The sequence below is a fragment of the Tamandua tetradactyla genome, chromosome 17, assembly GCF_023851605.1.
Source record: "Tamandua tetradactyla isolate mTamTet1 chromosome 17, mTamTet1.pri, whole genome shotgun sequence".
Classification (NCBI taxonomy): Eukaryota; Metazoa; Chordata; class Mammalia; order Pilosa; family Myrmecophagidae; genus Tamandua; species Tamandua tetradactyla.
This window is the reverse complement of record NC_135343.1, coordinates 61,194,525-61,210,363: the sequence shown is the minus strand read 5'-3', so window position 1 is coordinate 61,210,363 and position 15,839 is coordinate 61,194,525. Positions and strand designations below refer to the sequence as shown.

At 40.8% G+C, this 15,839-nt stretch overlaps 2 protein-coding genes and 1 non-coding gene across 13 annotated transcripts in view; 2 read left to right on the top strand and 1 right to left on the bottom strand.

Annotated features, from left to right (window-relative positions):
* Window positions 1–7,321, top strand: part of PTCD3 (pentatricopeptide repeat domain 3) — a 31,231-nt gene extending 23,910 nt beyond the window's left edge. Inside the window, exons 15-24 of one of the 2 annotated variants that reach the window (XM_077134862.1) lie at window positions 281–370; window positions 607–635; window positions 1,546–1,652; window positions 2,404–2,482; window positions 2,580–2,670; window positions 3,572–3,657; window positions 4,167–4,315; window positions 5,901–5,942; window positions 6,288–6,446; window positions 6,758–7,321. In XM_077134862.1, the coding sequence (XP_076990977.1) occupies window positions 281–370; window positions 607–635; window positions 1,546–1,652; window positions 2,404–2,482; window positions 2,580–2,670; window positions 3,572–3,657; window positions 4,167–4,315; window positions 5,901–5,942; window positions 6,288–6,446; window positions 6,758–6,839 (914 nt within the window). In that variant the 3' untranslated portion in view covers window positions 6,840–7,321. Of the gene's footprint in view, window positions 1–280; window positions 371–606; window positions 636–1,545; window positions 1,653–2,403; window positions 2,483–2,579; window positions 2,671–3,571; window positions 3,658–4,166; window positions 4,316–5,900; window positions 5,943–6,287; window positions 6,447–6,757 lie in introns of those variants that run through there. The other variant, XM_077134863.1, reaches the window with a different exon arrangement.
* On the top strand, window positions 5,145–5,281 carry LOC143661825 (small nucleolar RNA SNORD94). Its single transcript, XR_013164869.1, has one exon. It is a non-coding gene; the product is annotated as a small nucleolar RNA SNORD94 (small nucleolar RNA).
* Window positions 7,322–12,547: 5,226 nt separating the features above from the next.
* The window catches only part of IMMT (inner membrane mitochondrial protein), a 42,210-nt gene continuing 38,918 nt past the window's right edge, over window positions 12,548–15,839 (bottom strand). For all 10 annotated transcript variants that reach the window (XM_077134847.1, XM_077134850.1, XM_077134848.1 and 7 more), the window contains 3 exons: window positions 15,608–15,739; window positions 14,493–14,622; window positions 12,548–13,491 (listed from right to left, as the gene is read on the bottom strand). In XM_077134847.1, coding sequence (XP_076990962.1) covers window positions 12,878–13,491; window positions 14,493–14,622; window positions 15,608–15,739 — 876 coding nt within the window. In that variant the 3' untranslated portion in view covers window positions 12,548–12,877. The remainder of the gene's footprint in view (window positions 13,492–14,492; window positions 14,623–15,607; window positions 15,740–15,839) is intronic.

The following is a 15,839-nucleotide window of genomic DNA, read 5'->3' as shown; positions in this document are numbered from 1 at the left end:
TGGCTTTGCATGTGTGTCCCACCCCAGTGAAAGTCAAGCCTCTTGTGAAGAACCTTAGAAAGGAAAGCAAGAGTCTCTGGTTGGAACATCTGGACAGAGACCTGGGATTGTCCCAGATCTCACAGGGAAATGTACTCTGCAGAGGGTACTTGTTTCCTGATAAAGCATTCACCTCTGGTTCTATCCAGGCCTTAGGAAGGATAGAGAAAGGAAAAACATCCTAGGTGGTGGTACAGAAAATGAACCTGTGATAAAACCCATTTGCATTCTTGTTCTGCAGAAAACTCTTCTAAAGGATCATCCCTCATAATCTATGATATAATGAATGAATTAATAGGGAAAAAATTTTCTCCACGGGACTTGGATGACAGTAAGTACAGAAGTTGCCTGTGTTTTTCTCTAAAGACAGCGTGCTGTGCCTATTTCCCTGAGTGCCAGTTATTCAGATGACAAGGACAGAGTTTAATTTGCCTTGGTGATTTTGGGTGGTTAGCTTTGTCTTTCATATTACCAGTTATGCTGCCAGAATTTTTATTGATGTTACTGAATTTTAGAAAATTTATTTCATCCATAGTAACGACAACTCTGGTGAACTTTGATTTTCAGATATGTTTTTTCAGTCAGCCATGAGAGTTGTAAGTACCATTTCTTGCCCTATCCCCACTCCTTTTTTCCTATCTAAAGAAGGTTACTGTTCATTACCTAAATTCATCTGTAACTAGAGTTAGTATTCAATGTAAGCTTCGCCTCTCCCTGTTTCTTTCACTTTCTAACTTTTAACTTGTTTATTCATGCCTTTGGTTCTAGTCTAGATTTTTTTTCCTTCTTTCTCTAAAATCTTTAGTTTTTATCACATCACATCCCTATACTGTGTTTATTGTTTCTCTTGCCTTTTTTCATACCTCTCCCAGTAAGATTTCATAGTATTTTCTATTTTCATATTATATTTTAAATTGATGACAGTTATTTTTTATTTTGGTTCTTCATTTTATTGTGCTCATTATAGGAAAATTTTCAGTTTTGGAATGAGTACGTGTATCTTGTTCCCTAAAGAAAACTGCTTTACAATTTGGTATGTGTCCTTGTGGATGTTTTTCTTAGGATGCTTGGACATGTGTATCCCAGGCGCATTTCCATGCTATTCTGTGTATTTGTACCAAGCCAGTGTTTCCTAGGGAGTAAAGACTAATTTGCCACATCAGTCTGGGTGGGTAGTTTTGGAGATGTTTCTTGGGTTTTTTGCTGGTATGGTGATGGTGCCATGAGCAGCATCCTTCATGTGTCTTTGGCACACTCAACCATTTGTAGAACTGGTTTCTAAAGGTATAATCACTAGATCAAAATCATTTATTTTTTAAATTCAGAAAATTTTCAGACTTAACTTTGTCTTTTTGTTCTCAGTTTCTTGTAACTCAGTTTTACATCAGCCAGTAATAAGTTGAATCAGTCTAAGTATTTCCAGGAGTAACTGCTTTTTACATTTATGTAATGGGTCACTGTTTGGCTAATAAGGATCAATGATAATTGATCTTTGCACATGTTCAGTGCTCATCCCTCAGAGATCTAGACCTTGCTTACCAAGTACATGGCCTCTTAAACACGGGAGACAACTGGAAGTTCATCGGACCTGATCAGCAGCGTAATTTCTATTAGTAAGTATGATTGAAATGTATCTTTTTCTTTAATGGAGGACTTGCTTTTGACAGTCTGTTAGACTAAGCAACCATTAATTAGTATATCCTGCAAATGGAAAGTTATTGGTGGCCTTACAATTCTCACCTGTTCTGATTTCAAACAGTGTGCCCTGATTTAATAATGAGTTTTAACTGAACAGGTAGAAATTAAAGCAGTGGTGAAAGTGCCAGGGTATACAGTTTGGTGTGCATCCTTTGAGAATTTTTTATTTGTGACATTTGAAACCCACATACCCCACCCTCGAAATTGGATATTTGAATTATTAGAGCAGGATAGATTCCAGCCACTTGCTTTTGTTCTCAAAAAAAGATACTGGAGCCTAGAGAGGTTCCTTAAATGATCCACTCATGCAGATAAAAGCATGGACTTAAGGGAGCAGCCTGATAAAGGTGTGTGATGATTGTGTTCTCTGTGTCCAAATCCTTGTTTTACTTTGAATGTTTTAAATAAATATAATGTTCAGTACCTACCCACCAGGAATAGAGATTTTACTGAGGAGGCAAGTGTAAATGATCCGGATAAGAAGGTATTAATTTGGAAAGTCCAGAAAGCACAGTTAGCACTTCTTGGGACAAGCATTGGCCCATGTAACTTGAAATTATTTTTAACTCTGTGTAACACACCATCATATAACTGCACCATAATTCAGCCATTTCCCTTGTTAGATATAGGGGCTTGGGCTAAATTTACTTTTTCTCTCCATCACAGTACCAAGTTCTTCAATTTACTTTGTCTAATGGAACAAATCGATGTCACCTTGAAGTGGTATAAGGACCTGATACCTTCAGTAAGATGATTCATTACTGGTCATTTGTCATTATAGATAAGCTGGTACCTTTGCTTGTTAATGCTTTAGAATACATATTTGTATTTCTCTTAATCAGGTTTTCTTCCCCCATTCCCAAACCTTGATAGATCTTCTCCAAGCATTGGATGTGGCCAATCGGCTAGAAATGATTCCTCAGATTTGGAAAGGTCAGTTTCAGTTTATGGGTCCAGGCCCACGGCACTTGAATTTCCTACATTAGTCAGGCATAAAACCTTCCCTTTCCAATTCTGACTGAAATTGAATACATGAGTTGAGGTCTACTTCAGGGTCACTTGTTCATGTTACATGTTAGATTGCATGAGTAAAAATGTACTGAAAATGACCTCAGTCCCTTCATGGCAGGAATAAACTGTGTTTGGGGCATCTGTTATATGGCATGACCCTGGGAAGGTCAGCACTGGTTAAGTGGCAAACCCTCAATCTGAATATAAGTCTGTGACTCCAAAGCCTGTTCTACCCTTCTGTTCCATATTTGCATCACTTTGGTTCAGTTGCTGGCCAGTCAGTGTTCCTTAAGTTTCATGAGTATGGGAGGGCAGGGGGCTGAAGTGCTGGGAGCAGGTGTCTATCTAAATTGGTGGCAGAATGAATCAGGTGTTTGTGTCTCTTCCACTAAGTGACTAAACATCACTTCAAGTCCACTTCCCTCTCTCAGTTTCCATGTGTGAGAAATCCCTGCCCTAATACTTCACAAGACTGCTCAGATATTATATAGAAAAGAGCACTGAAAATTCCAGTGTTCTGTACAGGTGTCTTACCCTGTGGAGCTGGTGTCTACTTGAGTGTGGCATGTATGCTGATGTGAGGGAGCAGGACAGTCCAGGCAGGGGGTACTCTGGGTCAAGGAGTGTCGTTGACTTCACGGCTCTTACTTCTACCATGATTCATCTGGCTGTCTTCTGGAATCCTGGGACAGATCATGCTGGCCACTTACTTTCACCAACTAAAAAACCTGGGTGACTGCTGTCAGTGGACAGAGGTCAGCCAAAAGGAGTATTGGTTTCCAAAACAATAATCACTCCTCACCGTCTCCCTCTCTGTTTCTAGATGGTAAGGAATATGGCCACACTTTCCACAGTGATCTAAAGGAGGAGATCCTGACGCTCATGGCAAGGGACAAGCACCCACCAGAGGTAGGGCAATAGCGAGGCCCCAGCTGCATTGCTATACTAGATGCACAGGAGCCAGCATGCCCTCCAGTGCGGAGGTCCCTGGTAGGCTTTCTCCCTGGTATCAGTTCATCATTGTGGGGAGTCTGCCACCCAGACCCACATTTAAGTCATGATGCTTCTCAACATATACCTCACCATTAGCAGAATACCATTTCTAAGTCACCCCATTCCTCTAGTTCAAAGCCAGCAACATGAAAATAGCGTCTCTGCATGCTAATGAGTAATAGCAGCTTTATTTTTGTTTCTAAGGAAAAAAAAATCCATGGTAGAATTTGAAAGATATGGCTATTGAAATAATTTTCCCCAGAACTGATGGTTTTTTCTTTTTTTTATATTATTTGAATCCTATACATGTGATATCTTCACATGGTAAGAGGCATTGCTCAAAAATGATAATGGACCTAGGGAGTGTCATGATATTAAGTTTCCATGGACTCCATCAGGCAGTTCTGACTTTTAGAGCTTTCCAGCTTCAGGTGGCATTTGCTGACTGTGCTGCAGATATCAAGTCTACTTATGAAAGCCAAGATGCCAGGCAGTCTGCTTCAGATTGGCCAGCCAAATCTCTGAACTGCATAGCTGTCATTTTTTTGAGGGCTGGAAGAATCCAGGAAGCCTGGTGAGTCAAGTGTTACAAGTATAGCTTAGAAGCACCTGTCCTTGAATTTAAGTGAATATTTATCTGGTTAGTAAGAGGTCCTCTAATGATTTAGAGGTCCGTATGATGTCTTTTAACAGATTTTCTATGGGAATTTCCAAATACCAGCTGCAAAGCATGCTTGTGGAAGAATACATACGATATATTTGAGAGAAAGCATGATTCATTGAGCTGAAAATTCTTTGTTTCTGACCTTTTGATTTCTGCATCCAGGGCAAGCAAGTTGTTTAACCTCATTTGTCTGCCCACATAAATAGAATAATGTGATCGGAGAAACTTAATTTTCAAAATGTGTTTGGCTGAAACATTTCATTTGTGGTTGCTGAAATACTTCATTAGTGGGTGGCTGTGTAACTGTCACCCACTGCCCGCCTCCCAGCCTAAAATGTGGGCTGTGTACTTGAACTTCTGGATACTGACATTTACCAGCATTTGCTAAACGTGGCTTTGATTGACTAGAAACTGTCTCTGGTTTGTGTCACTGTGTTCTAGTTAAATGCTTTTGTCAGCACTTTTTTATATAACCGATTTTCAGTGTTTGTCCATATACAAACACTGAATTTAGGTATATATGACTATATATGTATGCTTTATGTATATTCATTTTGCCTAAAGGAGAGAAGTAAATGAAAGTATACTTCATGAGTGGAGTCACAGTTAGGACATATGATGACCAGTTAAAAGCATGATTGCTAAATATGTCCAAGAAAGGGTGATGAAGGCTTGCTGCCTCCTCTGGTCTTAGAAGAGCGGCTTACACACATCTGCTAGGAACTGTGCTACTGTGCATCAGGCTGTGATGATTGGCGCAGGGGTACGGACCTCAGCTGAGCCATGGGAGCTGAATGTATGTGTTGCCCCTTCGACCTGCATGTGGCAGGTTGATGGTGAACATTTACAGGAGACAGATGCCTCAATCTGAGCCTGCTCTTCACAGCACAATCTCGAGACCAGCTGGGCCATGCCTCCTTACTGGGAAGACAGAAGTGATTTCTGGTGGGTGGGAGTTCTGTTCTCTTTAGTTCTTTGGATTACTTAGGGCCCCACTAATCCAATTAAGCTTTTGATGAATGCATTTTTAGGATGTAAGTTGCATCTATTTGTGCATCTATTTATAATATGGAGAATGCAGAGTTTTATAAAATTGCCAACAATCCTTGACCATTTTTAAGTTAGAAATCAAAGTTCTACTTCTTCTGGCTCCTGCCCTTACCTTTTCTTTGCCATTTCTCTCTTCCCTCTACCCTCCTCTCTCTCTGCAAGGTATTAACTAGAGGAGTTCTACCAGCAGTTCTCAACACTGGCCTCACACCAGGTTTACCTGTGAAATATGTAATGCTGAGAGGCGAAGTTTGGGGAGAAGGGATTTAAACACCTGAGGTGATTCTGGGATACAGACAGTTTAGAATTGGTGGGGCACACAAACTTTTCAGGATCTTACAGTATAATTAAGGAGAAAAGGACACTTAGTTTCTGGATTCAGTTAGCATCAGCCAGTTGTCTTCTGTTCTATTAGTAGTCATTGTTTTTCTCCTGTCTTGAACAGGAAGATGCTGGGGCTTTTCAGGAAGCATAATAAGATCCCTGGGTAAGTTAAAGTGAACAGGTTTGCTTGGGTACCACCTGGAGCTGGCTGCATGGGCTTAACTCCTTCTATGGGCGGTTGGTGTTCTTCAGCACACTTCAGCTACTTCATGTTGGCACTTGTGGTGGCAAGCAAGTGACATCCCCATCCCTACACTCCCAGGCAGGGGCCTCCTGAAGCCAGTGCTGTTATCACTTTGAGGACATGTTGAGGGGATCCTCATTGAATTCATATTGAATGATTGTCTGTTAGCTATTTGGCAATTTAAAAATGCTAACTTTGCATGTAAATCTTTCACTGGAGGGATTGAGGATTTAGTAGGGTATGTCCATATTTGCCCTTCTACAGAAATGAGTTGCTGAATGAGTTTATGGACAGCGCAAAAGCATCCAACAACCCTGAGCAGGCCATCGAGGTGGTGAAGCTGGCGAGTGCCTTCAGCTTACCTGTTTGTGATGGCCTCACCCAGAGAGTAAGGGCTGACTTTACTATCAGCAAGGAGCAGGAGTAAGTAGATCCTTTTGCCTTCCCCATGAATGAAAGTTATAAAAAATGGAGCAGACCATTTGCTCATTCCAGTGTTCATAGCTTTCTAACACCTGAATTTTCATCTTGCAGAAAGGACATATTAGAGGTTATTTTGCGTGTCATACCAGTCAAGGAAGGCTATAAATTTGGCTTTTGGGACCTTTTCCTTCCTTTTTGTTATAGTTTAGTGTAGCTTTGGTTGTCCCTTTTCATGATTACAAACTGTCAGATCATTGATGAGTGTTGGACACCAAGGTCCCACCACCAGGCTGAGTTTGTTTTTCTTGCAGGGAAGCCCTCGAGGACCTCACTGCACTGATCAGCGACAGCGACAGCAGCAGTGACAGTGACAGTGAAGGCAAAGAAAACTGAATCAGGAGCAGCTGTGGCCTGTTAAAGCTTTTGTCATCGCACTTGAGAACACAAATGATAATATTTTGCAGTGATAGGTAGCAAACAAGGGAATACAGGTTTGAATTCATTACTGAGAAGTACAGTGGCTGTAATGTTGACTTAAACAGTGTTTAGATTAAGTCTGATTCTGTTCTTAGTAAATGCATCATTGAGGTTCATCACTGAAGCAACAGCACTTCCATTTGTGAGGTGTGCGCAGTCCCTGGCTTCGCAACACACAGTGCAAACTTGCAGCAAATACCCACCATGGATGATGTGCTTGCCCGCTCTGTTTCTGGGCTTCAGCCTCTGTTGATCTAATGCTGTGGTGCTTGCACCATCAGAAAATAGTCAGGTATGAAAAACTGTGCATTTCAGCATTAATTCAGTAGGATGGCAGCTGTTTTTGTGTTGCATAAGTGGGAAGATGAAGACTGTAAATAAATCCTGTAATATATGTACATGTGTAGGAGTTTCCGTGATTCTTCCATTGCCTTTGCCATGGTTTTCCCACTAGAGGTTGGGGCTCACCCACAAGTGTCTCTTTTTTCTCTTCTGTATATGCTGGCACCTTCTGTAGTATGTTCCGAGTGATCCAGTGAGGACGTGTAACAAAGTACATTATCCTTGTGTGCGTGTGTACTAATGATAATAACTGTCATGAGGGGCACCTTAATATACAACAGCTATTCCAGGTCCCCACTGCAGGCAAAGAGTTTGAACTTTTCAGAAAAGGTAAAGATTAAGACCTACAGGATAGGCCTCCATTATCTCCTGTTTGTAAATGTCTACTAAGAGATGCTTTTCTTCTAGGCCAAAGGTGACAACTCTCTTGCTTTTGGTTCTGACTGCCCTCTCAGTTTTATCTCTTTACTTCAACCATGGCATTTTTTAATCTCCACTGGCTTCCTCTCTACCGGTCAACTTTAGAAAATTCTGAAGATGACCTTTTTACTTTGATGTTTCATTTCTGTTCCTTTTCACTCTCACAGCTGGTCTCTATTTCTTGTCTGTACTTACGACAGTCACCACTCATACTGAACTCCTAAAAGGCATTATTTACTAAAATGAGTAGCTTCTTGTGCAATAAAACCCCTTATTTTAATACCTACTTTTATCAGTCTCAATTTAACATCTCAGCAGATATTTAAAAAGAAAAACTTTGTTTACATCTTAACTCAACAGTTTAAACAAGATAATATGAAGGGAACGTTTTATTTCAGATCCGATTAGAACCAGAATCAAAAGTTTTAAAAAAGGGCAGTGTGCTGCTTGCACAGTGCCAGAACCAAGATGCCAACATCGGTGGCATATAGATCAGCTGTATCAGAACCATCAGGAAATGGCGTTTTGTGCATTGGGAACTGCAGTGAAGAGAATACAGAATCGAGAGTATCAAAAGAGCAGATTGAAGATTGATCTAGAGCTGTGAAGGCTGTGCTGTGAAGGCTGAAGGGAAGAATCCTAAAATACGTGGAGTCAGTAGATTCCACTGTTAAACTGCTAGTGCGTGGAACTTAGAAATGAGCAGGTTTGGGGTTCAAAAGACATTTGAGGATTTAAACAATGAAATGGACTGTCTTATTACAGCTCATACCCCTTGATCCAAGTATTCAGGCAAAATGCTCAACAGCGAGGGAGTCATCAGAAAACTCCTGCATGAGTCTGTCACTCAGCTGCTCAGTAAATGCTGAATGAATTTGATGATGCAATGAACCTTTACAAAGTTTTCCTTGATTTCAGAACCTTTGAATTGAATTTTTCACACCTTTGGTGTTTTTGCTGTTGTAGACACTACACCAAGCACTAGGCTGAGAGGAAATGATGTAAGGTTGCAGCATTACTGGTTCTATGAGTATATTCTACTAAATAATTGTGACTCTTTCAGACTACAAGGCTCAGATCTGTTGAGCATACTTTTCAGTTCAATTTTTGTGGGTGAGGACCAAAATTTTTAACTTTTTTATTGTATAACATATACAAAGCAAAGAAATTAAAATGCAATAGTTTTCAAAGCACTCTTCAACAAGTAGTTATAGGACAGATCCCAGAGTTTATCATGGGCTATCATATGATCCTCTCAGATTTTTCCTTTTTGCTGCTCCAGAATATAGGAGGCTAGAAGGCTTAAATATTTTTATCACAATTGACTTTCTTTTTGTGAAAAATAACATTTATACAAAAAAGCAATAAATTTCAAAGCACAGCACCACAATTAGTTGTAGAACTTACTTCAGAGTTTGACATAGGTAATAATTCCAGTTTTAGGTTTTTACTTCTAGCCTGCTCTAAGATAATGGAGACTAAAAGAGATACCAATTAAGTGATTCAGCATTCATATTCACTTGTTAAATCCTATCTTCACTGTATAACTCCACCATCACTTTTGGTCTTTTTATTCCTCTCTTTAGGGATGTTTGGGTTATGGTCATTCTAACTTTTTCATGTTGGAAGGGGCTGTCGATGAGAGCTAGGGAGAACTATCTGATGTTCTGGAGAGGCTGGGCCCTCTAGGTTTCAGGACATACCTGGACCAGGGACCCATCTAGAGGTAGGTTTCTGGAAAGTTACTCTAGTGCATGGAACCCTTGTAGAATCTTATATGTTGTCCTAGGTGTTCTTTGGGATTGGCTGGAATGGTCCTGGTTGGGGTTTGGCAGGTGATGATAGGTAGTAAGGTCTAAATGAAGCTTGTGTAAGAGTAACCTCCAGAGTAGCATCTCAACTCTATTTGAACTCTGTCACTGATACTTGAGGACCAGAACTTTTTAATAAAATGGATGAGAAAATTTGTATCACATGCAATAAATTAGTTTCATGGAATTTGACATTTTTACATTGCCATACAGGTAGGTGCACATGAACACTCTTGTGAGTGTACCAGATGTAAACTTTTCGCTGTGGCTCATGGTCAAAAAAAGTTGAAAACTTTGAAATCAAATATGCTATGAGATAGGATCACTAGGAGCACAGGAAGGACAAGCTTTATAGAATCATTTAGGTTATATCTTGGAATGGCATTTTAGAGAAATGGATGTATTTACCTTATCTGAAGTCTGGGAAGATCAAATGTAAGGTGCCTAGAAGTGGGCTGTGCATGATGGCCGAGAATGCTGTCAGGTCGGGGAGGACTGCTGGGGATTGAGCCCAAGTACAGTTAGCAGAGCTCAGAAAGAGCTAAACTCGTGCAGTTTGACAGGCCCAAAAGGAGTAAAGGTGCCAGAATATGTTCCTAGCAGCCTCAGCTTTGCCACCAGGACCAATGAATCTTGTTCCCACAGCAAGGGCCCCTTCACTGGCTTTTGTCTCAATCCCTCTGGAATGCCTTTGTCATCCTGGGACTGCAGAGCAGAGCTGCTATAAGCCCAGGACCCTACCCCCCAACTCCTTACTTTTCTATGTTCCCCAGCAGACCTCAGCCCTGGAGCAACCCAGAGAAGCACAGACTTCCTGGGAAGATGGGAACCACTTGGACCTGATGAAAAGTTTGTGATTTCCCTAACATTTAAGGCTTCTTTGCATTTACTTTGTGTGTATGCTATATGGTGGGGGTCACATTTCATTCTTTTTCCATGGGAGTATCCTGTTATTACAGCACCATTTATTGAATTTTTTTCTTTCATTTGCTTTTTTGTTTCTGAGAAGTACATGGGCCAGGAATCAAACCCTGGTCTCCCGCATGGCAGGTGAGAATTCTACCACTGAACTACCCTTGAGCCCCATGCATTTACTTTTGTGTTAATTCATGACTGCACTGAGCTCAAGCAGATTACTTTAAAACTGGCAGGACAACTTTTGGGACTTGGTGACAGTTTTTATCCAGAACCTGTTAAGAGAGAGGATTTAAGTTAAAAAGGAACACAGTAATGTGGCTTAAAAAAAAAGACTGCCTAAAATTGTTTTAAGATCTTTGTTACATTGACTTTGAAACATCAACATTAGAGCAGAGATTGGAGTTTTAAATTAATTAGGAGGCATAAGTTTTAAAAAGACTAAGAAACATCCTACAGCAATGAGGAGGCAAGCAAAAATATGGCCTAATGTTAAGACTTGGATTATACTGAGATTATGGGTTGAGATAATGAAAACAAGTCAGAACTCAGCTTGCTGTGGTATGTAGATCTGAAGCAGCAGCAGTTCAGCTTATTATTTGTGTTTTAATATGTGGAAGTGCCCACCCAGCTTTGTCTCACTGAGGCCTGAGAATCCTAAACTGCCCTGCCCAGCCCCCTCTTCCCTAGTATGGCTGCTGGGGGACAGTTCAGGAGCCTCAGCCAGGATAGGAAGGAAAGTCAAGGCCTGGCCACGTGGAGTTCCTACTTTAACATCATCCAGTTTTCTAGAATGTAATGGGCATGGGGAGGTTTTACTGAAATAAATATGAACAATTCAAAGCCAGTGATCTTCACTATTTTGATTTATAGAGCTACAATGAACCACTCAGTACCACTCAGATCTGAACTCACTAATTACAGCTGAAGGATGTGCCCCCAGGCTCCAAACAAATCCAATGTCCGTATAATCTGCAATATCCACATTTTAGGCGTAAACAGAAAAGCTTAGCATTTCTGATATCAAAAATGTCAGTTTTGCAAATGAGCATACTTTGCAATCTTGCCATCCCAAAAGGAAACAGGCTGAACTTAGAACAGCTCTATGTAACTTTTTAAGTAAAAACCAGCCCCCAGTTAGCTAGTTACTCCACCTTTAGGGTAAAAGCATTAGAATAGCATGTGTTTAAAAGAAACGACATGTATTTTGTCATATTTGGTTGTGCAATTAATGTCAACCTGGCCAAAGATGGACCAAAACCCAAGGACAAGTTCAAGTACCATGAACATAATGAATCCAAATCCAACAACTGGCATTTGCTACCTACAGAAACCTAGAACAGAAATTCTTCACTTGATTTTATCCGCGCACGTGATTAAAGTGCCTTCTTAGTCTCTTTGTGAACACCTAACCCTCAACAAAAATTCAAGTTTTGAAAAAAAATTTGATGGTAACTTCAACATGAGAATTGTCCTAATCTTCAGAAAGATGAGCTGAAAAAGTTCTCTGGATTTTACAGCATTTCAGATTAAATATACCTCAAAAATTTCAACTATTTTTAAGATTTCATGCTCACTACTCCCACTTCTGTGAAGAGATTCAAAGTCTAGTTACCACAAAAAAACATGGTCCATTACCACTGTTGACAACTATGACTGGTTTGGGAGCTAATGGAGTAATCTGATGGGTAAGGAGGAGGCCATCATTTTCTTTAATGATGTGGAATAGAAACAAGTGCATCACAAGGAGAAAGGGCAAATGCCTTGAGAAATGGTTTCATTTATACATACACACAAGCATATAGTGGGTCCTGACACAACGTAATTTTTCCTGTGGGTAGCAAATTTCAGGATACATACTGTATTTCTAGTGCTTTTCAATCACTAGAAAGATGCCCAGTTATAAACACATTGGCATTTGGCTTATATACCAGTCTCTTGAGTTTGAGTAGCAGGAATCAGTTCATCAGGACCTCCAGAGCCAAGAGACAGGTGTTGGACTTGTGAGGACCAGCATACAGCCTAGAAACCCTGTGAAACCAAGACTTCTTATTTCTGCTGTTGCTTCTCAAGGAATTTTTCTGTATATACCACAAACTAGAAATGGTACTTTCTGGCAAGGTATCAAGAACTCTGTTTTCATCTTGTTGTTTTATTGGGTTTGCTTCAAGGCAAAATCAATAGTAGTATGGATCACAAACATTATTTTGACTGGCTCACAAACCCAATCAGTAAAACCTGAAAAACGGAAAATGTTACACAAGTTGCAAAGAAAGCACTCCTGGAGTTCACTGACATGATAGCAAACGGGAATAGTATAAATGCAACAGGTGCTAACATTTAGAACAGTGTCTGTAACCTGCTCATTTCTAGACAATTTGGGGGCCCTTTCTTGCAAACCCTTCATATATCACTGCTGATTTCCTTTGACATGAAATACGACTTTACAAAAGCTCTTTCTAGACCTTACTCTTGCTGCACTTGAGTGGTTCCTATTCCTACGGCGCTGGCATATGCTGTCAGAATTTCAACTATCTGTTTAGTTTCTAGGGTCATTCGGGCTTCATTCAGCCAGTCTTGTGCCACTCGTCTGGACTCCCCTTTTAGCTGATTGACAAACTTGGCTGCCAGCTCCAAGTCACCATGCTCAATGCAATAGGAGGCATATGACAATAATTTAAATGTGTTCACATCCCCAGGGCCAAGCTCCGCTGGTGGTTTCAGTTGCTGAGGTGGAAACAGGAGCAGGGACTGCAAGTAGGAGAGGAAGTACTGGTATAAGCTATTTCTCGTTTCATCAATCATTGCTACCCTTCGAGCCAGTTTTTGGACAGTATAGAAACGGGCTCTAAGGGTTTCTTCACTGTACACCCCTCGGGTCAGGGACTGTGAAGGGATAGCTGCGGTTAAAGTCTGGGCAAATTCATTATCAGAACAGTTGACTTTAATGGCCTCCACAGCACTGCCCAGTGGAACAGTGGGCAAATCTGCCGACGCTGTCTTCATGCTGTACTTTAAAGCCTCAATCGAAAGCCATAGTTGGTGGGCTTTCCTGGCCTCCTCTTCAGCAACTGCATGACCTGAAAAGAAAAGGCAAAGAGAAACATTTTCCTCTCTGACAGTACTACATGTGAAAAGCCAAGGCATATTCAAGTAGCTGGATTCACACCTGCAGAAGATGGGGCCAGAGAACGTCTGACAGCTTTACCTCACCATTTGTTTCTGGTGCTTTTAGCTAACTGGCCTCTGCATAAGAAGCAACAAGGCAAAACAGGATTTGATAATGAGATTGGAAAACGGGGAGGATGCATGGGCATAAACACAACTGAGTCTCCCTGCCCTTTTCCTATGACAAAGTAGCCAGGATGATGTATATTCAGAGGAGTTTAGCCACTTACAGATGCATGGGTATCTATTTCAGAGGTTTTTATCCTAGTAGTTGAGAAAGACATACAATTAAATCAAGCCAAGACTTATGCTAAGGGCACCAGAAACTCCCTGCAAAAGAATGGAAGACTTTGAATAAAAAGGGACTACTAGATCTTGAAATCCCGTGAGTACTGAGCTGATTTATATGTTTTTTTGACAGACTCCTTAACACTACAAAGAAGTGAATTTGGTCCACAGTCCCCATCAGGGTAGTTCCTTCCAATCTGGCACCTGGAGGCCTCAGCATAACTAGTATCCATTTGGCAGGTGGGCTGAGCAGACCAGTATGCAGGTAAAGAGGCACCTGCAGACACAGAACCCGAGGCAGGGGTGGGGATGGGGTAAGCACTTGGGGCCATGTCAACCTTCCTCAACACCCAGAGGACATGAGAAGAGTGAATAAACAGTGATCTCGTGTTTATCGATCAAGAGTAGAACTTCCAGTTATTTAGATTTTTTCTGTTTTAATTTCCTCTTGCAACTCTCAAACATCAAATCTGGGACCAATTTTCTAAGAAATGATTAAAACTTAGTAGAGTGACTTCGTTATCCTGCTCTGATAACACTGCATCTAATCCAATATCCTTATATCAAGAAATTATCCCAAGAGCTGCACTGAATGAAGTAATTGAGAAAAGGTCTGCCTGCTCACTCTGAACAGCCTGTTCAATTCCTCTCAGTCTGGCATAGGCAGTGTTTATATCCAGGGTAAAGTTGTCAACTTGCTCTTGACTAAGACGGCGAAACTGTAATTCTTGGTCAGCGAGTTTCTCTGACAGGCCCTGAAATAAATACAAACAGTGCACAGAACACAGTGATACTACCTGAGCATGCACACCACTTATATGGAAGCTAGTCCTCCAGTCATAGCAGTCGTACAGCCACAGCAGCCCTCCAGAAGCAGAAAGTGCTGTGAAATTTCATGACCCTTATTTAATATACAAATGGAACTTAATATTAGAGGATGCAGACCAGGAAGAGAAGGGAGAAGGCTATTTTAAGTCAGAAACAATTTTAGAAAGTAACTATATAGTAACCCAAACACAATAAAGAAACTATTTTCCATATCCTTTATTTAAAAACTTGTTAGATACACTCCTCTCAGAAAAGTATTCATCAAATGGAATTTAAAATTAAATTCCTGGGCGGGCCACAGTGGCTCAGCAGGCAGAGTTCTCGCCTGCCAAGCTGGAGACCCGGGTTTGATTCCCCCTGCCTGCTCACGCAAAAAATAAATAAAATTCCTTTTCATTTTAGGATAAATTTCAATATCCTGGAAGATTTTCTTACTGGGAAAACTTTATTCCTCTATTACAATGACTAAAAACGACTTGCTAAGTAGAAACCTTATTAAGTGTCCTGATAATTTGCTGTGATTTCCAAACTTAATCTGCTGGAAAAGTTTTCCAGTTATAAAATCAGAACACACCCTACAGAATCTGTGGGGACAATTAGGATGACACATGAGTTAACTGCATTCCTGAAACCCCATTTACCAACTTTTCACAAAGCTCTGAAGGCTCCAAATGACAGTCACGTAAACAAAACCCATCTGACCACTTACACAGAGGTACATCTTATGTAGATGGAACAGTTTTGCAGACAGACCCGAAGCCCCACTCCATCAAAGCCAGACAACAAGCAATCTTCACATTCTTCCATGTCCTCAGGGGGAATGGCACCGGAGGACATTGAAAGGAAAGAGTCTGATACTGTAGGAAGGGGAAAGAGGTTGCAGGGCAGTCGATGCTTTACACAAGTTCTCACCTGCTCAAATTCATATTTCAGTTCCTGCTCTTGTACCCTAAGAACATCTCTTAAGTGATCAGTATGTGCAGCAGCCTGTCGGCGGAGCTGGGTTCTCATTTCAATCTCCATCGCATCTCTGACTTCCTCTACCTGGGAATCCAAACAGGAATGATTACTTCTCAATTCTCCACATCTACTTTCAGGAAAAGACAAAGACTGACTAACAACGATGACAGCAGCATTCATGTCC